We start from the raw sequence: 22,400 nt of genomic DNA on the forward strand, positions 1-22,400 counted from the left end.
AATTCGATCTATAGATCTCTATCTATCTATCTATCTATCTATCTATCTATCTATCTATCTATCTATCTATATATATATATATATATATATATTTATAACTAGCTACTGTGTATTTAAACGCATTCAATTTAATATTATTACAGTAATCTGACCCGTTTCATTTACGTATGAATGACAAATATGCATAGCACAAGTCTATTATTTGATTCGTTTTAAAACTGTGCAGTCCAAATGGGTGGAAATTTTAAAAGCAACATTTAAAATTTAAGCCTAAATACGGTCTCATTATTTTAATTTAAAATACAAAAACAGACATATGTAGTCTCCTGTAGCAGCTAGAGGAAGTGTCCTCTGCACTCGCTCTCTAGTTTAAACATTGGAGATCTGAAAAATGCTTTTGACTATTCGTCCTTCATTTCATTTCCAAACATGCACATACACAATGTAAACAGTTAAAAAGCTCCTGATGCAGTTTCACCCAAGCTCTCTTTAGAAGCATGTTTTGGTCCGGTGGTGTCATGTGTCCTGAGAGAGGGGAGGCAGATGTTTCTGCACAGTACACATTCAGCGGTCAGCACTGGCGTCCCTCTTCCAGCGCTTTACAGGTAGGTGTCGTGTTCGGTGCTACTGAGACTCTGATTGGAGCCCTGCAGGGGCGTGTCTTTCTGCAGGTGCTGTGATTCGCCGGGCGAGAGGTTGTTGCTCGGTAATGGTGGGTTGCTGGGTAGCAGGTATGGATTAGGTGGCGGCGAGGTGTTTTTTGTGTCTTTTATCTTCTCTGTTTTTGTCTTTTTCGTTTTTTTCCCTTTCTCCGTCTGGCTCTCGGTGGTCTGTGGTACTTCGACGATGATCGTGGGGTTCTGTTTGAGGTCCTGGCGACTGGGCGGCTCAGCGGCCATGATGGCTTGGGCGCCATGCATTCTGGGAGGGGATTTACAGTGCAGCTCTCCGCGGGTCTCCTTCCAGCGCCGGAGCTGAGAGAGATGCTCCTTCTCTATGTCACGCTCAGACACAGCCAGTTCAATGACCTGAAATGGTAGGGATATATGTTTTTTTTTAAGGTCAGTAACAATAATAAACCTGTAAAAGGTATATTTAATTAACTTCAAATAAGGATTAGTACATAGCAAATCATGTTGTACTGATTTAAGCATGCATTCGCCAAAAGTAACCTGCAGGGGGAGACACAGGCTATGTTTGGCTACTGCTGACTACATACAGCACAGTATATAATGTACTGTATGCTGCCTACTATTTATATTGATATAAACAAACAATTGCAGTGGTGGTAATAGTGCTACTTTATTATTCAGTGTGGATATATGGATATGTTTCATTATTAATCCATGTTTCAAAATGTTTTGAATTGAAACTGTAGTACAGCTCGTAAGTATATGTGTGGACGATACCTCTTGCACTAGGAAAGCCTCCTGCATGTATCGTGGCTCAATAGACCGGAGCAGCTCCATGGTCTCATACTGGCCCTGACACGCTTTCAGCTTCTCCTGAGATCCCAGCATGCACTTCAGCAGCACCAGGCCCACACGGAAGATGATCTTCACTCCTGCAACGCACACAGACATGCATGTCCATCAAACAAAAGTTAAAGTGTATCTAAGATAGAAATGTTTGCACTATTGTATATATCACGAAGTTTCATAATTGATTGGCAATACTGCAAAACATGTAACAAAAAGAAAAAAAATGGAAGAATGCAAGATTGCAAAAGTTTTTTTCTTTCTTAATTTAACACTTATTTTTTATTTTCTTTATTTAATTTTCGATAAGTAATTTAATACAAAATTTATTAAATTTGCTTAATTCATCTTTTATCACTGTTAAAAATAAAAACAAACAAGTTTCACTGGCAGTACATACATACACACACACACACACACACACACACACACACACACACACACACACACACACACACATATATATATATATATATATATAAAATAAAAAGTAAAAAAGTAAGTATGTTTGACTTGCAGTACATGTGAAATTAAAACAAAGCAAAGCCAACAAAAAAATCTTTACCAGGTCATACCAAAAGAGAGTATTTAAGTACATTTATATTTAAAAAAATGTATTATTCCCTTAATTTACTATAAACTCTTAACCATTGAATAAGCTTAACTATATGGCAAATAGCAATAATACAATTATTTATGTGATGTTTAAAAAGGAAAGCAAAAGTAAACAAGAAGAAAGAAGCAAAAAAAAAAACTGAACTGAAGCATGTTAAACATTTACACTTCCGATTAGACAAAGTTGCTGCACTCTGCAAGTAAAAGTCACAAGTAGCAAGGTGTGAATCCAGTGAGCTGTACACAGTTTTTTCATCTGTGGAGTGGTGCGTTATCAAGAAAGGACAAAGTGCGAGCAGTATCTAATTTGCCTTTAGAGTGAGTCTCACCCTCGCAGAAGAACATGTCCCACATGCGCAGGACAGACGCCCAGGGCAGTGTCCTGGAGAAGGCACACATGAACCACTCGGTCATGTAGAGGATAGGGTCAATCTTGTATTTCTTCAGATGCCGGTGGGCCACCGGTGACACACGCTTGAGCAGAGTGAACAGGATCTCACCGTCTAACTGAATGGCCTCCTGTGAAGACGGAGATGAAGAGGAAACAGATGACAGAGTGAAATCTGGGATGTATCACAGTGGATCCATTTCCCTATAACAGCTTTTCATTTGAAAGAGATTCACAAAATGTAAATTATATGTGGTGAAAGAATTATTTAGCTGATAAGTTCCTATGATTTGACGCTCTTGCAAATCCAACTTATTTACATTGATGTGATAAACAAATTTTGTGACAGCATCGATTCACATGTTTAAAACCGAAACGGTAAGAGGAAACCCCCAGGCTGAAGTGAGTGAGAACAAGTGATAGAGACAGAGCAAGATACTGATGTTGGTATAAGCTAATTCACTTCTTATCTGCTGCCCACTCTGCTCCTGACGGCCAGACACAAAAGACCTCACATTAAGCTATTGCACTGGATTCCTGGTAATGGAACAGGCCAACAAATACACATCCTAATGAAAGCGCCAGGTAACTCTGCACACAATGAAATCTCCACATGAATGAACATTACACATTAAATATGCTGCAATATATTCTATTTTTGTTATTTTACATTTTAGTTTTCTGGAATGCTACAAGTGAATTTAAGCATCACAACATCAATATTTCCTATATGAATTTTTTTTATTTTCATCTTTGCTACAACCTTTATAGATTAGATTTTATGATGTAGCATTTTTAAAGATTAATTTTCATTGAACATTAGATAACTGCAAAGGTTATTCAAAATAAAAAATAGTGAATTAATTATAATCCTAAACAGAAAAAAGTGTGCATAATTAAACGTTTATCATTGGCCGAACCAGACAATAGAAACCGAAACTGATAACACATTGTGCATGGTTAACTACACAGTAAAAACAAAACTCTACTAATATAAAAATTTGTTAATGAGTCAACAATGTTAACAACTAGTTTAGTTTGATTCTGTACACTGTGGAGATTCATGGTTATCAATCACTTCACTAAATACTATTTATATTTATTTTATTTTAAATATTTTGTATTTAAATTACTTTATGATCTGTTTTCAAATCCATATAAAAAAATTAAGAAGCAAAGGTCCAGTGTACACACATTTCCTGAAAACCCAAACTAGCGGGTGTTTTGACTACATCATAACTTTCCAAGAAGGAGAGAACGATGGCCTGAGAAGCTTTGAACAGAGACATACATAACATTCATAACACACGACAAGTGTAAATTTGTTCCTCGCAATTATCATAATTCTGACTTTTTTTTCTTGCAAATGCGTGTTTATCTCACAATTCTGAAAAAAAAGAAAGAACTGTGAGTTTGTATAATGCGATTCTGAAAAAAAAAGAAAGAAATGAGAATTGTAAACTTGAAATTACGAGACAAGTGTCAATTATGATATATTACCTTTCTTTTTAATTTGATTATTCACTGGCAGAAATGGGCTTCCATAGCGTTCAACGTGTGGGTTCCTGACAGAAACCCTGCGTTTTGATGGACATTTTCTATGCAAGCTACACATTATGATTCTGACATTCAGGATTTGAATTTAAAAAAAATATGCTCATATGCTGATGTAAAATATATTACTGAACTGGAAATGTGATTTTTTTTTATCAAATGTAGTTTAATCACTACCTCCCCACTTGTTTAAAAGACTGAGGCAATTATCAAAGTTTGATAAAATCTTGTTTAATTTTCAGATAAAAGACGATACATAAAAAACACTTTTATCATCATTTTGTACATTTTATACCTCTTAGCAGATTTAGAGTCTCAAAGTGGTTTTTGCATCTAACCAACAGAAGCCGTAAGATCCCAAATGAAGTAACTATTGTGTTGCATGAGTCTTGTTGAGACAGGGCACTTCAGGCGCAGTTTAACTAGATGAGCCTGGTTACTCAGTTCTGCTGAGTTAGACAGGATGTGAAGTACAAGAGGAGCAACCCTTGAACTGTGAGCCCTCTCAACAACAGCTCTCTACATCAGCTAATTTCCCTCGACAGAACACTGTTAGTGAATGTGATTACAAAACGCCTCAGACATCCCACAACAACACGAGAGCATCAGCATATGGTCAGGGATCGATCGTGTGTTTTATCAGGGTGATTGACTGCTCTCGTGTGAATCTGAGGGTCTCCACTCACCAGGCCTGCGCTGTAGTATCCAGGCAGGTACTTCTCACAGATCTGGACCAGACCCCAGAATGCATCCTACCAGAGCATGACCATAAAAGAGTAAAGGGTATGAGTTTAACTTGCTTCTGTACTCACATAATTAAGACAAATGAAGCTAAGAAATATTATATGAATAAAGTAGGGCTGTCAGTCGATTAAAATGTTTAATTAATTAATAACATGATGTCTTGATTCATTAAGCGAATTCATCGCAAATTATGTTTCACTGTGAAAATACCCCCAAAAGATAATTGAAATACATTTTTGTGTTAAATGAGAACATATTAAGTAGACATTACAAATAGTAACTGTAGAAACTAATATTTTATTTGATTCAACAAAATTTATTACACAAACATTTAGGCTACAAAGGCTTAAACTATGGAACATAAAAGAAGATAATTTAATAAACGTTTTTTCCGTTCATGCAATGAAAGTCATTGGTAACCAAACAGCTTTGATACCAGCAGTCTTCAAAATAGCGATTTATTCCTGTGATGTAAAGCTGAATTTTGAGTCATTAAGATTTGAGTAAATTATGACAATTTAAACCTTTTGGGTGAACTTTCCCTTTAAAGTTGTTGTTTATTTATAAAATAATACTCCAAATGAGGAAAAAACTATAACTGCTAGCAGGTGGAGGTAATGAGTCATTAATGCATTCGATTCGTTTAAATCGCTGATTCATTCAGGAATGAAGTAAATGGCTCTCTTTATGAATGGGCCTTTGAATCATTGATTCACAAGATTTGTTCAAAACGCAGAATTATTTAGAAATATATCACAGCTGTGTTGCTCGGAGATGCAACAATTCTGCTGTCGCTTTATAGATAATATTTTGTTGTAATATTTTGTCAGCAAAACTGAGCAAAAACAGACAATACCGTGTTTAAATTATAACAGTATTAACTTCCTATTTGCATTTATGGAGTTGTTGCCCTGCATCATATTTGTCAACAGTCAACTGTATGAAATGTAAGATGACATACAGGTCTGAGGGCGGGGCCCGTGCGTTAACAGTGTTAAAATATTTTAATTTACTTTTTATTATTTTTTTAAAACTAATTAAGTAGGTTAATGCGTTAATCTGACAGCCCTATATATATAACGTTAAAACACATGAAAAACAACCAATTTCAGATGCAACAAATAATCTGCAAATATTATGATGCATTAACTATAGTTGAAACCATTTATGAAAACATTTTGTATTACAACATGCATTATGAATATATTTGTTATGCATTATACACAAAGGCTTCAAATAAAGTGTTACTGATAATTCTAGTGTTTCAATCTAAGATATAAAACGGTATAATAGATAACTGTATAAATCAACAAATAATTTATGAGATGCATTCAAAACTACAACAAGCACCATCTGCCAAAGCTGAGCACAATAACAGCTGACCTCAGCAGGCATGTGCATAAGCAGCACTGCGGCTATAGGAGCTTGAGCCTGACAGTAACCCTCCTCTGGTCTGTGCAGTGTGTACGCCTTCAGCACCCGAAACAGATCCTGCTGCCTGCACAGTGCACATGCACATGACTAAATTATGTAACAGAAGCAATGGGGTTCAAATGGAGAGGCCTGCAGGTGAAGAGATGGCCGACTTACCCGTGGCCTCCTCGAGCTACAAACATCTCGTGGAATGGAAACTGTCTGTGGAGGTCTTTCTCTATCACATCCAGCCATTTAGGATCTCCAGGCTGACTGTCCAACTCCTGCCACATAAAGACACGTCAGGCTTACAAAGCACTTTATACAATTCAGACTGTTGCAAAGCAGCTTCACATTAATAAAACATTATAGTAAAACATTTAATTCAATTAGAAGGCAATAGTGTGATCATTCAGCTCATGTCAGTTCAGCGCTAGTTGTATTCAGATCAATAACAGTGTCAATGTTACAATGTTAGCGTCATTATTAAGCGCAATTCAGTTCAAATTCAGTTTTCATTTGATTGTCAGTGTAGTTAAATGAATAACAGTACTGAATATTATAGCCTTTTAAACCCTACTGATTGGAGGATCTGGGTTAATTACATGATAAAATAAAAATACAAACATACTGGGCATGTAAATTTTTTAGTTTTGAAATGCTGAAATATTGAATGAAATGTCTATTGATAAAAACATTTATATGCTTTGTCCACCATCTTGAATCGACGCTTTTAATGTGGTAGTGCACAGTGCATCATGGGATTTCAATCACTGCAAAGGATTTAAAAGTTAAGGGTCATTAAAGCTGCAGTCCGTAAGTTTTGCCTCTTGTTTGAAATCTGATCTATGTTTGAAAACCTGGAATTGCATCCCTTGCGTGGGTTGTGATCCAGCACGAATTAATCTGTTTTGAGGTGCATGTGTAGCTGTCAGTCACCGCACTGGTGTGGATATTCACTGTATTTAGTAACCACAGATTCTAGCCTATGTCTTGGAATATATGACCCATCTGAGCAAGTAACAAGTCTGCCATGCTTTGTTCTGACCAACTGAGGAAAAAAGCATTACAATAAATCGCGATACCAATGGTGATTTAATCTAACGATCGATTAGCTCATATCACATCAAACCCGGCAAATTATTATAAATTAATTAATAAATTATTATTGTTATACTTTATACTCAAATTAATGTTGACAACATCAGTATTGCGTGACTGAGTATAATGTGTATTAGCATGTAGATTTCAATTTCTGTACAGTCTAATCTCTAAGTGTCACATTCAAATTTCATTTTAAGAAATTATTTTAACCCAAAAAAGCAAACTATGTTCCCATCGAACTGGTTGTCTTTAAAGTAAACATTTTGTGCAAACCCAGGCTATCTGTAATCAGAAGCACATTTAAAACTGGAATATAATTTAATTCACGTTTCATATAATATAAAATCAAAATGATTTTTTGACATTTAATTATTCCAGCTGCTTTATGTTTACAGATGTGACGAAATGACAGTGCCATGCTTGAATTTCCCGCAAAAACCTACCCGAACCACTCAAATGAGAAAACATTATTATAAATTAACTGTTGTGAATCGGGCTAAAGTAAGGTGATAGTTGCGCACTGGCCAGTTCACAAACAAATACAAATGTGGCTGGGAGGGTCGTCAGAGGCTCTTCAAGACTGTTTTGACACCACTGACTGGAATATGTTGAAGCAGGCTGCCACATACAATAACACCACAGACCTCCAAGTGTACTCCGAGATGGTCACTGCCTACATCAAGTGTATTGATGATGAAACAGTCACAAAGACCATCACTGTCCGGGCCAACCAGAAGCCCTGGATGACAGGGGAGGTCTACAGACTCCTGAAGGTGAGAAACACTGTCTTCAAAGCTGGAGATGAGGTGGGCCTGAGGACAGCCGGGGCCAACCTGTCCCGCGGCATCAGAGAGGCTAAGAGAAAGCACTCCAGGAGGATTGCCCATCAATTCAGCGACAGCAGAGACACTAGGAGCCTGTGGCAGGGGATACAGACCACTACGGACTACAAGCCCCCACCACGGACCTGTGACAACAACATCTCTCTGCTGAACGAGCTGAACACCTTCTATGCTCGCTTTGAGAAACAAAACAGCACCACTGCACTGAAGACTCAACTCCTCCCGGTGACCAGGTGATGACGCTGACCCTAGACAGTGTGAGGAGATCCTTCAGCAGGATCAATGCATGCAAAGCTCCAGGTCCTGACAACATCCCTGGGAGTGTACTGAGAGACTGTGCAGTGGACCTCACTGATGTCTTCACAGACATTTTCAACATCTCACTTAGTCAGGCTGTTGTTCCCACATGTTTCAAAACTACCACCATCATTCCAGCTCTGAAGAAGCCATCTCCATCCTGCTTCAATGACTATCGTCCTGTTGCACTTACTCCTATTCTCATGAAGTGCTTTGAACGGCTATTCATGCACTATATCAAGTCTGTCTTCCCCTCCCTCACTGGACCCGTTCCAGTTTGCATATCGGTCCAACCGGTCGACCGATGATGCCATCGACATGCCATCCACTAAGCACTCATACATATATACAAAAAGACTCATACATCAGAATGCTGTTTATATACTTCAGTTCAGCATTCAACACAATTATCCCTCAACAGCTCATTCAAGCATCAACATTTCGCTGTGCAACTGGCTGTTAGACTTTCTGACTGGTAGACGTTAGGCAGTATGGGACGGCAGCAGCACATCCAGCACCATCACATTGGAGCCCCCCAAGGAGTCCCCTCCTCTTCACTCTGCTGACCCATGACAGCACACCGTCACAACTCCAACCTCTTCACAGGGGCGGACTGGGACCAAAAAGTGGCCCTGGACTTTCTGGCCCACAGCAGCCCACCACATCAAAACGCAAACGCCCCTGTTTTGATGTAATTTATTTATTTGATATTTAAGTATACTGTTTGGGGATTTTAACCAATAGGGCAACTGATCCTCCATTGAAAAAAAAAAAAAAAAAGATAACCTGCGTGCTGCAGCTGTTCATTTAGCGACTCCTAGTGAGCGATACATGTTCATCACGAGACAAACATTCTCCTAGAACTCACACTTTGCATTCAATTAACCAGTGTTGGGGAGTAACTAGTTACATGTAACTTAATTACGTAATTTAATTACAAAATAAATGTAACTGTAATCAGTTACAGTTACTAAGAAAAAATGAGTAAATAAATTACAGTTACTTCTGAAAATTTTAAAGATTACAGTGGGGATTACATTTGAATATTTACACACATCCACATTCAATCCAGTCATAAAAACGGGATTGCTATTGCCTAACACGGACGGAATATGCCACATTTTGGACAAATATATCAAAAGTACACTTGAATCAAAGCATATGCAAAGTTTTAATATTTGCTATAAATTCAGAGACAAAGGTTACTGTTGTTAAACCATGCCACAAATTTACATATTTATTTATTTAAAAATAAATACAAATGGTAATCCATTTGCAATAATAATAATTAAAAAAAACATGGTTACTGTACTTTTACGTAATAAAAGCAGTTAATTTTTGTGAGGGAAAAACATGACTCATGTTCAGTATTAGGATTTTATATTGTAGTGATGCACTCAATTTGACATGTAGGCAATTTAGAAAGTATAGTTTTGTTAAATCTTGAGTGTTAAAGTCATGAGGTAGATGGATAACAGGGCAAAATAAAGAGACTGAAAAGAAAAAAGAAAAAAGAAATGAAGTGAAGGTGAAGTTCAGGAGAGAACTTTTAATTATTTTGCATGTCCCCAAACTAAAGATTTAAACCTTTTTTTATATCAGGTCCATACAAAAAATAGTGTTGTCCATGAATTTGTTTGTATGAGTTTGAGATTTCCCGGTCTGAAATTTTATCCCAGTCCGCCCCATGTGGAAATTAATGAAGCAGACATGCAGACATGTGTTCAAATTTGATCATCTTAATTCAAGTGATGAAGGATTGTAAAAGTCTGACAGTATTGAGCACTGCTGTAAGGTTAAACCTGAATGGTGTAAATGTTTGAAGATGATTAACAGTTGCAAATAAACATTTATTGGAGATTTTGAAAAGTAATCAAAAAGTAATCAAAAGTAATTAGTTACATTACTTTAATAAAGTAATTGAAAAATTACACTACTATTACATTTTAAATAGGGTAACTTGTAGTCTGTAACCTATTACATTTCCAAAGTAACCTTCCCAACACTGCAATTAACAGATGCATGAATATGCGGTAATATAAGTTCATGATCCGATTCGTGAACAGATTATTCTCTTGAGTAAATCTTTTAAAATAATCATTTATTTTGTTTAACGAAAACATTGTGGAAACCAGTGGTTCACAAACTGGATAGATCTGAGGTGCAGGGCTCGCAAAATCGCTAGCCCGACGTCCAGGGGCTATTGTGTTTTGCAGTCGGGCTCCAAAATGTATCACTGCTCTTCCCGATGGGCTATCGTGAATAGTGATTTAAAATTCGCGTTGTTCACTCGCTTGGAGGGGTGAAATGTATCGTAGTTGATCGTTTTCACTTGTTTCTAAATCTTGCTGATTCAACTTTTTTAAACAATTTGCGCGCGTTCGAAGCTTGCGCGCACTCGTTCAAAGCACGCGCTGTGAGCAGCATTTCAGACAATGCGCATACAAAGAATTAATCCATCTTTTGGGTATCTAACTTCTGAATGAACAAATACACACACAATTATTTCAAAATAATTGTCTCTGCAAGTATTCTCGTAAACACAGTCGGTTATGTTTTAAGTGAACGTATACAGTGGCCTGCTGCTCAGAGAAATTCGCTGTACCAGATGAATCTGTCTCTCTCTAAATTAGACGAAAACGCGCTTGTTGGCTGCGCGATCGACTCACTCATCCATTTGCGTAGAAAAGAGATGTAATATTATGATTTAAAATTAGTCAATTAAAAAAAAAATATATATATATATATATTTGTGTACCGGGTGGGCCGGCCCACATTGGCTAGCGGCCCACCGGGAAAAGTCCCGGTGGTCCAGATGGCCAGTCCGCCCCTGCCTCTTCATTAGGTTTATAGATGACACAACTGAAGTGGGTTTCATTAGCAACAGAGATTAGCAACAGAGAGTGAGGTGAGGCACCTGGCCAGCTGGTGCAGTAACAATCTATCTCTGAATGTGGAGAAGATGAAGGAGATTGCTGTTGACTTAAGGAGAGCGCAGACTCAGCATGCTCCTCTGACCATCAACTGAGCAGCTAGCCAAGCAACACTAGCCAAGGTCCTGGGTGTGCACATCCCAGAGGACCTCTCCTGGACTGACAACACCGCAGCACTGGCCAAGGAAGCACAGCAGCGTCTCTACTTCCTCTGCAAACTGAGAAGAGCCAGAACCCCGGTCCCCATCATGTTCACCTTCTACAGAGGCACTATCGGTGCATCCTGCCAGAAAACCCTTCAACGAATAGTGAGAGCAGCTAAGAAGATCGTTGGTGTCTCTCTCCCCTCCCTCCAGGACATTTATGGAACCTGTCTCACCCGTAAAGCCTTCTGCATCGCAGGTGATCCCACCCACCCGTCACACAGCTTCTTCAGTCTGCTGCCATCCAGGCCAGGACCAGCAGACTGAAGGACACACACCCCTCTTCTGCTCCAGATCCTTCCATTGCCCCCTCCCACTAACAAACTGTGACCTGCCCCAGACACTTCGTGCAGCACTGGTCTGTTCACTACCTCATTCAACTACCTCTTCAGTCAGTTTAAATAAAGAACTGCTCTCTGAGCTTTTTGTCACTTTAATCTGACTGAATAAGCTCTTTGCACTACAATCATTTTAGCTGCACTGTTTGTTTACTTCACTGGTTTGCACTCTATCTGCCATGTGCCTTGAGCTTCTTTATCGAACTAAATTTTTTTTTACATGCCCTTATTTGTATAGTATTTTATATTTAATCTGTATCTATCTGTATTTATATGCTCTACTGTTAGTGTTATCTGTATACACCAAGGGTCTGAGAGTTACACAATTTTAATTATTTGTATGTACGTGCTGTACATGTTGAAGAACTGACAAACATTGACTTTGACTGAACCATTTCTTATCATTATTAGTGTTGAAAACAGCTATTCTGCTACATGTTTTGGAAGAAACCATGATGTATTTTTTTTCATTGATGAAAAGACAGTCTAAAAGAGCAGTGTTCTTTAAAAGAGAAATTTAACTAAACGCAATACAATAACATTTTTATTGAATTTTAGGTTTTTAAACTACATTTTAGAAAAAGTGTACATGTCAGACTGCCTTAAAATGCGGCTAAAATTGCAGTGTGTCTTCGAAGGTGTCTTCGAAATTGTTTTGGTACAGAGAAGTGGTGCTATTCAAGATTCAAGTGGACAAACCTGAAATTTTCCCTGATTCTGTTCTTTCTTCACTTTGCCACCGGAGAGATAAAGCCACGCACGACCTCTGAGTGATGGAGGGATGCCCTTCTGACAGCGCAACTTCACCTTCACAATGACAGAGAGATACACTTGTAGAGCTTGTACACTTGCATATTAGGATTAAGACCTTTTGTCTTAATGTAAATATTAAATGAAACTAAGCACTTGCATCCACAAACCAAGTTTACACTTTGTTTGAGTGATGCAAATGACCACCAACACTAAAGGACTCTAGATTTCATTTGGAGTGCTTCCATAATACACTACTTCTAAAATAAGTCATAAAAGTATATTTCATTTCTATTTTAAATTAATCGAATGGTAAAATGTGACTGGAATTATTATGGCTATCACAAATAGTCACGACAGGCCATGTTAGGCAGAATTACAGTAATTATGCATGAGCTGCTGATGTGGGATCTAGCTGCTGTTAAATTGAGAAATGACTGGCTCTGTGTTTTGTCTGCAAGGTTTGTCATTGGAGAGAAATTCAGAATCAAGAGAATCATAAACTAGAATTATAAAAGCAAATGGTAAAAGGACATTTAACATTCTTGTAGAGACAACATTTATGACAAACAGATTTTTAAATGGCTGATGTCTAAAGCACATGGGTGGCCAAAGATCAATATAAAAAATATAATAAGGAAATCTGTGGGTGTATATTTTGTGTGGGTCTGGTCATATCTTTATCTGATTCTATTAAAATGTTTGTGACTTTGGAAACACACGATGTGAGATGTGCAGTCAAATTCCTAAAATAACATCATGTTAAGCGTTTTATGAACATTAAAGCATTCGCTATAAAATTTGAGCTATTCAAGAACAAAAATTAAACCTGTGGATAAACACAGGTCTGTTTGTCAGAAACCAACCTTCTTGTGTTTTTTGGCCATCCACTTGTCCCAACTGTTGAGCATATCCAGCCATTTGACTTCTCTCTGCCGAAGCACATCTGGGGGAATATTATCACTGCATTGAGAGAGAACAAAGAGAGATTAGATCATTTATCTGATATAACATGCATGCAAGCACACCCACGCATACAAAATCACACCACACATTAGCAAATATAGGGTTGGGAACCGAGAACTGGTTCTTGTTCAGAACAGATGTTCATGATATTCTGTTCTCTTAGCGGTAATGGCTCATCTGCACTTTTAAAAAATACTCCCTAAGTGTTTTCTGGAACAGCATCCAGCAACAGAGCATGTGTTGTTACTGAATCGATAATGTTGAATGAATAAGCCTAATAACTCCCTCCCTCACTGAACTGGCCAGAGGACTTGGTTGCTTTCATCATGCCCCACTTGATTTGAAACGAGAAACCTATTACTGTGTTGTGTGTAGTACTCAAATATTCATACCTCAAAGATGTACAGAAAATACCTGGAAACAGATTCAAATATAATATAATGGAATCAGTGAAACTGGAGCAAAAATTTTAATTTTCTTTTGATTCTCATCCCCATACATTTAGAAGCTCATCCTTATATATATATAAACTCTTCCCATATTAACAAAAATGGGGGTTTATTAAGGTGTTTACATGACACAATTTTCAACTAAAAATGAAAATGCACTAACTTATGTATTTTGGCTGTTCATTTGTACTACAGAGCCATTTTGGGGACCTGAAAATCCAAACTTGAAAAAAGCAGTGACATCATACGGATGCAAGTGTAACATGTTCAGTCTATAGGTATTTGTACGTGCACAGACGGGTATTGTTTTTATACCAGTGACATCGCCATCTACTGATCTGGCATGAATAACACACTATTTATAGATGTTTTTGGATGTCGTCTGTACACAAAACTTAAAAAACACAAAGGAAAAACTTTGCTGTTTTTAGTACCATCATTGTCATGTAAACATACCATTAGAAATTTATCTCTATATATTAATAAACTCATCCCTGTATATTTAGAACTTCATCCCTATTTAGTAACTAATCCTTTCATATTTACAAATTTCTACTTACTGAAGAATCAATCCATGACATTTATATACTCATCTCTAAAAAAAACGTATCCCTATTCATGGAGAAGCTCTATAGCTCTTGACCTGATATGTCCACGCCAGCAGCAAGGCACGGTTTTGAAACCATAGCACGGATGTCGAATTATCTTTATTGAATCTGAGTACTGTAGGCGTCATCATATGTTCACAGTAGGTTCTTCAGAGGGAAATCCAAAACACAAGCAGCTTTCACTGTAGAACAAATATCACCTGTTTTCAACTAGCCTACTACCGTCATGTTTAGCAACTTATCAGTGCCTTCAAATGTATCACTTGGTTGCACAACAATAAAAAGTGATGTTAATGTGGGATGATTGTTTATAAGAACGTTTTGGACAGAGTGGGCGAGATCACTGGGGTAAGCATTGTTTCTGGGAATATTTCTGAACTCTTTCTGTTTGATTAAGTGACCCCAGCGCCTCTGCCTAAAAGGCTTTTTATTACATCCAGCTGACAGACACACCCTAATATGTAATTGAGTGCATTTATATCAGAGAGAGAGAGAGAGAGAGAGAGAGAGAGAGAGAGAGAGAGAGAGAGAGAGAGAGAGAGAGATTACAGAGATTTAAAGTAATTGTTTAAAACAAAAAAAAAAGGAACTTTTCTTCAGAACACCTTAATGCTTTTCTTTGCATAACCTGCCATAGGGTTGGCGCCTGTTAAATACCTTAACCTCAAGAGCATTAGCAACAGCACCTCTAACGGCTCTGGGCCTGCTTCTGTGCTTTATAACTGTAGTGGAAGGCGGACTGACTCATGTCAGAGAAGTTACTACATTTTACACACTCTTTCATCAAATAGGACAAGATAAGAATATAATGAACACAGATTACACAATTTAATGGAAATTTTTCAAAATCATATGGAATTGACAAATAAAAAAAAGACATTTATTAAGAATGTGGAACATATTTCGAAACACTCTTTCTTTTTCTGTATTGCAGTCGCTTTTGATTTGAGGAAATCTATGATGATTATGGATGAAAAGCATGTTATCAAAGTCCATCCCTGAGATACCAAGGGATCCAATAATCTCCTGCAAAAGGTCAGTGACAGGACAGGCTGTGTAAACCCTGATGGCTCACGCAGACGCTCGGTCTTGAAATGGAAAGCAAATATACTCCCACACGTGCAGTGTGTACACAGATTACGCAATTTAGACTGGATTATCGTCAGCGATCAGATTACAGATGATTGTGGTGGTTTAGATCTCTGGAACAGAAGCAAGGCCTGCAGTTCGCCTGTTTACTTTCCCTGTGTACACCAGGCGAGCAAATTATGTTATGCTGAAAACACAGAAACAGTTGAATAGAGAGGATGAGCTCATGAAGTACAAGAGGAATTGTCTCATGGAATGGTTGAGGGCCCTTTGACCCTACAAGTATCATATAAGTACTCAAATAGTGTTTCCGGTAGCACTTTATTTTACAGTCCTGTTCCTCATGTACATACTATGTACTTATTATAGTAATTACAATAACTATGTAATAACTAGGTACTAACCCTGAACCTACCCCTAAACCTAACCCTACCCCATGTAGTTACCTTGTATTACCAGAACTTTCTTAGATAAATACACTGTAAGTACACTATAAGTACATGTTAGTACTCGTACTGTAAAATAAAGTGCAACCGTGTTTCCTTTCACCTATAGAAACCTTCTTCAGACCAGTTAGTAGAAGAGGAAAACAGGAAGCTGCCAAAACAAATCCCTTCGCTCTTTTTCCTTGAGTGTCCTTTCCTGGAGCTCACTAGCACATAGCTAAGGCTAAGTAGACAGACGAACTCTGATTGGGAAAATAAGAACTGAAGCTGTCAATGTTAATATATTACATAGTTCAGACCAGATTATAATATTCGGATTGGATGAGTCACATACAGAGCAGAAAACCATCCAAAAACAATTTATGGCCACAGATTGCAGTCAGTTTGAATGACAAAGCCCCTCTCAGAGCACAACAGAAGATCCAAACACAGATCAAACTCTGTTATGTGCATTCCAAACATGAACTGGTGCACTAAAAAGCTCCCCAGAGGCTTGGCGCTTGGTTTCATCTCCATGGCAGTAGTAAACAAATGGAAGGAAACAAAGGCCAAACAGTGAAATGTCATAAGTGAGTCAATAACTCTCAATAGAGAAGTGCAATTGTCATTGTCAATTGTGCAGACAAACTGTCCTTGCAGCATGAGCACAGCCCTCTTTCTCCAGCAGCATTTAATGTCATTATGAATGAATGATATTTTTTGTCATGATGGTTCAAATAATCACAGAATCCTCAAAGACCTCTTCTATACAATATTGAATGGGAAAGAGAGAATAAATGGTATTTTTCTAATAAAAATGCACAGACATTTTCCAAGAGTTGAAGCCAATTTCTGAAGAATGAATTTTAATATGTTAAACAGGAGTTAAAAGTACTACACTTAAATATGTTGAAAAGTCTGGGGGCGGTATCATTTTGTCCTAGTTTTTCATAGAAGACTCTTCTGCACACCAAGGCTGCATTTATTTAATAAATATACAGTAAAAACAGCAATATTGTGAAATATTACTTCACTTCAAAATAACTACATTATTATATATATATATATATATATATATATATATATATATATATATTAGAGCTGAAACAACGAATCGATTTAATCGATTAAAATCGATTATTAAAATAGTTGTCAACTAATTTAGTCATCGATTCGTTGCTAAATAACTTTTATTTGCCGTAAGCGGCTCATTTCGTGCATATTTCAAATCTGCGGTGACCAAAGTGTGGCAGTAATGAGCCACCGGAGGTTTTACTCAGCCAGTACAGCAGGAGAAGTAGCGAATAGCCAATAGCTGGCCTTGTTTTATGTCACGTGCTTCCCGAGCAGCGTCTCTGCAGCCATAGACATCATATGATGTCTATATGTCTGCAGCATTCAGCGTGATGTGGGAGTACTTTACATTGAGCCTTTAAAAAAGAAGAGTAACCTGTAAACTCTGCTCTACTGCACTGTTTAAGGGGACGTTCACATATCACGTCTTTTGCGCGCTCAAGTTCGTTATTTCCAACACCGCACCGCATCGAGTTAAAAACATTTAAACTTTTCAGAATGCCGCAACCGCACCGCGGGTCATGTGACAAGAACTAACCAATCAGCTTCATCCTTTCCCGTAACAACGTTAAAAGCTCAGTCAAGATGAAAGGAACAGCTGATCATAGTTGTATATGGATTTCCATTTTGAAATAAACTTTTTTTGATTTTTTGAGCTGCAAATCCATTTATCCTTTGCTGAAATTTCCGCGTCTTCAAGGAGAGAGCACGTCATGGTTGCTTAGCAAAGGCAGACGCCTCAGGGGCGCTTCTGTGCGAGCGCTTTGGAAAGAAGGAGAAAGCGGTGCGCCTAGCGTTTTCCACGCGTTTTTAGGCGCGATTTGTGAACGGCCCCTAAGACTTTCATTTGTGCAGATTCTCCAGTACAATATTGTTTGCAAATGTTTAGTCGTAAAAGCTGATAACATTGCTTTTTAACTGTTAACATTTAAAGCTTTACAAGCATGTTCTGTGATCAGTTTGTCGTTTACCAGTTCAAAATTCAGTCGTGCAGCCTAATTATGAAGTATTCACTGCTCTTTTTCACACAGCAGGTTTTTTGTGTGTGTCCTATTTTTTTTTTCTGGACAACCTTCTGATGGATTTTACTTTAAATTGTGAGTTCCATTCAGGTTTCATGCCATTGGCACTTTTTTTGAAGGATTGTTTACAATTTCACAGCAAAAGCTATAAAGCTGTTTCCCAGTAAATAATAAAATACAATGCACTGAAATTTTATTCTGTTTTATCCTTATTCTTCGTGAAAATATGTTCTGAAAGATTCCTTAATAAGCTTTGTTCAGGATGTTAAACTACTTTAGGAGCTCTAAGGACTGCCATGGTGAAAACATTATTTTAAATCTCCTTGTGAAATTTGCTAGAGTATGGGTCAGTGTTCTGATTGCAGAAGAGTTCGACAAAGGATTACTAACACAATAAAACAACTCCAGGTATATTTTTGATGAGGATATGACAGTGCAAAATGGTTAAAATCTCTTAAATCTATGCTGAATGATAAAGACCATTTATTAATAATTTACTTGGGGAAAAAATTGAAAAAACTAAAATATAAGTACATAAACCGATTAATCGATTAATCGTAAAAATAATCGACAGATTAATCGATTATCAAAATAATCGTTAGTTGCAGCCCTAATATATATATCAAAATGTCATTTATTGCTGTGATGCAAAGCTCCATTACTCCAGCATTCAGTGTCCCAAGATCCTTCAGAAATCATTATAATATACTGATTTGCTTCTGAAGAAATATTTCTGATTATCATCAATAATGAAAACAATTGTGCATTGGAAAATGTTCAGGATTTTTTTGATGAATAGACAAAACAGAAAGAATAGAACTGAAATGGCTTTAATGAAAAAAAAAAACAACAACTGAGGGCTTTTCTTAAGTAGATGTATATTCTTGTAAAATATTTTTTGCCAAGTAATATGTAAATTGCAAATATTTCATTGTATTATACAAGATGTGTTACATGCCAAAAAATTACGTAAGTGAAGACACAAGGATCAGCGGATGTGCATACATTTTGGAGTTTTTGTGTGGGCCTGCTAATATTCATCAGAAGTTAACACACTGCATAACTTAGAAAGATGATTTGATTTGTTTTTTATTTTATCAGCAATAAAAACTTTTCAGATGCCTGGCCGCCACACTATTGCTTGTCCAATGAACTGAATGAGTCACTGAGAGGTTTCATTTCAAAACTGGAAATGCTTGCAGGAAGGTTCTGCCAAAACAAATCAATGAGCAATTCTGAGAGCTAAAGGGAGTTCACAGCATGAGGGGAAACTCCAGCATGAGTCTCAATGAGAGACTGGAAAGAAACACACTGTTGTACAGGGAATAAGAGAGAAAGATAAAGAGATTAATCTGATCAGTGCCTGGTTGCTTGGCCAAACAGAACCACATTGTCCAGAGTCATTAGAGACACTCATGTAAGTCAAGCCAAAACAGACGTGTTTGTAAAAGCTGCAGAAGAGGACGATGAAGGCAATTTACAGGATAATCTAGAAAATAAAATAAAAAAAATTTGGCAGAAACATTAGTTTGTACACTATATTCAGGCTTAGGACTAATACACTACATGCCAAAAGTAAGACTTTTCTTAAAGAAATTCATACTTTTATTTAACAAGGATGCATTACATTGTTCAAAAGTGACAAGAAATTGATAATGTAAAAAGATATGTCTTCTATTTTTAATAAATGATTTACTTAGAATAAGTAAGAATTCTGAAGAAAATATTCAATTTTTTACAAAAATGCAGCACAACTGTTTTCAACATTAATAACAATCAGAAATGTTTCTTGAGCAGCAAATCAGCATATAAGAATGATTTCTGATTCTGAAGGATCATGTGACACTGAAGACCGGAGTAATGAAAAGGAAATAAATTACATCTTAAACTATATCCACATAGAAAACAATTACTTGAATCTATTATTTCACAATATTACTGAGGTGTTGTTTTTTTTAGATCAAATAAATGCAGACTTGGTTAGAAGAGACCTCTGGCAAAAACATTTGTAAAAATTGTACCATATATGTGTATAAATATGTCAAAAATCTCTGTGGGGAAACATATTACACACAGTAATAAAAAATAATAATAATAATTCAATTATTCAATAATCCAGTCCTTATTTTTTCCTGAGTTACTAAAATTTGATTTCATAGCATTTCAACAAATGCCAGGAAAAGCAGAGCAAATGATACCAAACAGACAGAGCTTACAATATTGTATAACAACATCCGTCCGGTCTTACATGTGAGCTGACCAAGCACTTCTCAAAGCTGGTCAGATAAGAACTCAGCGAGAACAGCCTCTGAGGACTTCAGTGGTGTTACAGACCTGCCAACTCATCTGTGCTCACATGGACAAGAACCAAGTCCTGCAGGACAGACTGTCCCCAAAAACAAGTCAGAGTCCACTTTATATAAACACTCAGGAAGGAGTGAGAAATGTGACAAACTCCAATAAAGCATAGCAAAAAAACTGTATTCTTCACAGTAACTGTCATGAGCAAGCCATTATATAAGGCTTAATCAGTAGCTCAAGGGCTTTTGAATGTGTATGCAAAAGTTTCACATTTATAACGGTGGTTCATTATGAGTATTATAAAATGCAATAATATCTGGAAATGAATGAGAGTTATCATAAAGACTCCATAACAACAGTATATAGTATAAACAGTTTTCAGTGGCTTGGTGTCATTCTTTTACCTCCATAAATGTAACTGCCACTTACTTTTCTCCTGCGCTTTGTTGAGCTCCTCCTATGAATCCGTATTTGTCTGTCTGGATCTCCGCGTTGGCGAAGCCGTTGAGCTCAGAGTCCGGGCCCAGAGAAGAGATCTCGTGCTCGGCCAGACTCTCCACCGTGCCCCGCTGACCCCTGCGGTCCTTCCACTGCACTCCGTTACCCGACTGAAGCTTAGCCATGCTGAATATGAGCCCCAAACGCGATACATTCACATATGTGTGGCCAAAGCAAGAATAAAGTGTGTTTTGACACACAAATAGTGGATTTCCTCCTGTCAACCGCCTCAAACTATCGACACACTGAGATTTGACTCTCACAGCCTCCAGTGATACTAACGATACGCCATATCTGATGGAAACGACATTGACGTGGAGTAAAAGACCAGTTTAGATGACCCTGACACAGGCCATTGTGAATGTTTAACGTTACTAGCTACATTTACAAATGACAGTATGACAGAAGACACACACATATTCATAAAGTTGATGAATGCATTACATTAGCTAAGCCAAGTGACCACTCCATCTGAGAGAGAAAAAAAACTTGACTGGTGATTAATTATTATGGATCAAACTAAATGAAGCTCGACTTACTGTTTGTCTTCTGACAAATTCTGTCAAACAAACTACGATTTGAAGACTGGACCTACGAAGACTGAACGCTAGCACGCTAACCCGACGTAAAAAGCACAGATTGACAACTCTCCGTATACGTTAAACGAATAAAACTCGGAGTCTCTGTGATGTGATGTAAAGACGGCATCTGACGGTTTCTGACGCCATCGTTTTTAATCTTATTTGATGTAATCTGTTTACGAGCGTTTGTTTGTGACTGACTGACTGACTCGTGCTAAAGGGGCAGGCGCGAGCTTCAAGGAGGCGTGGCTGATTGTGCGCAGTGGAGGGTGTGCTGCAATTTTTTATTTTTTTTTTATTCACACTGTTTACTGTTTACTACTGCAATTTTTTTTTATTCATACTGTTTACTATTTCGTGAAACTTGAAGCCCAAGTGCCACCTACAGGCCTAATGTGTGACGTTTAAGTTAGCAAACTGGTGACGTGAAAGTACTTTATTATATTACCATTTTTGATAATTATGCAGCATCATTAAAGTGGCTTATGTTCATCCAGCCTGCATTTAAATTGTGAAATATTAATACAATTTAAAATAATGTTTTTATATTGTAATATGCTTTAAAAATATAATTTATTCATGTGATGTAAAGCTGTATTTTCAGCATCATTACTCCAGTCTCCAGTGCATGATCCTGCAGAAATCATATATGGTGATTTATTGTCAATGTTGAAAATACTTGTGCTGCTTAATTTTTTTAATTTTTAAGTGCTGCATTAATACTGTTT

At 37.3% G+C, this 22,400-nt stretch overlaps 1 protein-coding gene across 2 annotated transcripts; it reads right to left on the bottom strand.

The window, feature by feature from the left end:
- Positions 1-382: 382 nt before the first annotated feature.
- On the bottom strand, positions 383-21,796 carry tbc1d10ab (TBC1 domain family, member 10Ab). 2 transcript variants are annotated; one of them, XM_059539118.1, is made up of 10 exons: positions 21,631-21,796; positions 21,023-21,385; positions 13,526-13,622; positions 12,609-12,716; positions 6,370-6,476; positions 6,163-6,277; positions 4,722-4,787; positions 2,423-2,612; positions 1,410-1,564; positions 383-1,028 (listed from the first exon to the last, which is right to left on the bottom strand). In XM_059539118.1, exons 2-10 carry the CDS (start codon positions 21,214-21,216, stop codon positions 600-602), a joined length of 1,461 nt encoding a protein of 486 aa, XP_059395101.1. In that variant the 5' UTR covers positions 21,217-21,385; positions 21,631-21,796; the 3' UTR covers positions 383-599. The 2 variants fall into 2 exon arrangements, with proteins under 2 accessions (XP_059395101.1, XP_059395102.1); XM_059539119.1 differs by lacking the exon at positions 21,631-21,796 and having other exon boundaries at positions 20,998-21,096.
- Positions 21,797-22,400: the final 604 nt, after the last annotated feature.

This window comes from Carassius carassius, chromosome 45 (genome assembly GCF_963082965.1).
Source record: "Carassius carassius chromosome 45, fCarCar2.1, whole genome shotgun sequence".
NCBI classification, from domain to species: domain Eukaryota; kingdom Metazoa; phylum Chordata; class Actinopteri; order Cypriniformes; family Cyprinidae; genus Carassius; species Carassius carassius.

Bases quoted from the DNA above. Each gene is read 5' to 3' on its own strand.
- tbc1d10ab (XM_059539118.1), bottom strand. From the start codon at position 21,216: ATGGCTAAGCTTCAGTCGGGTAACGGAGTGCAGTGGAAGGACCGCAGG. The intron at 4,788-6,162 runs GTCAGCTGTTAT...ATGCTCTGGTAG, and splicing joins TTATGCACATGCCTGCTGAG to GATGCATTCTGGGGTCTGGT. The intron at 1,029-1,409 runs GTATCGTCCACA...CTACCATTTCAG, and splicing joins AGGCTTTCCTAGTGCAAGAG to GTCATTGAACTGGCTGTGTC.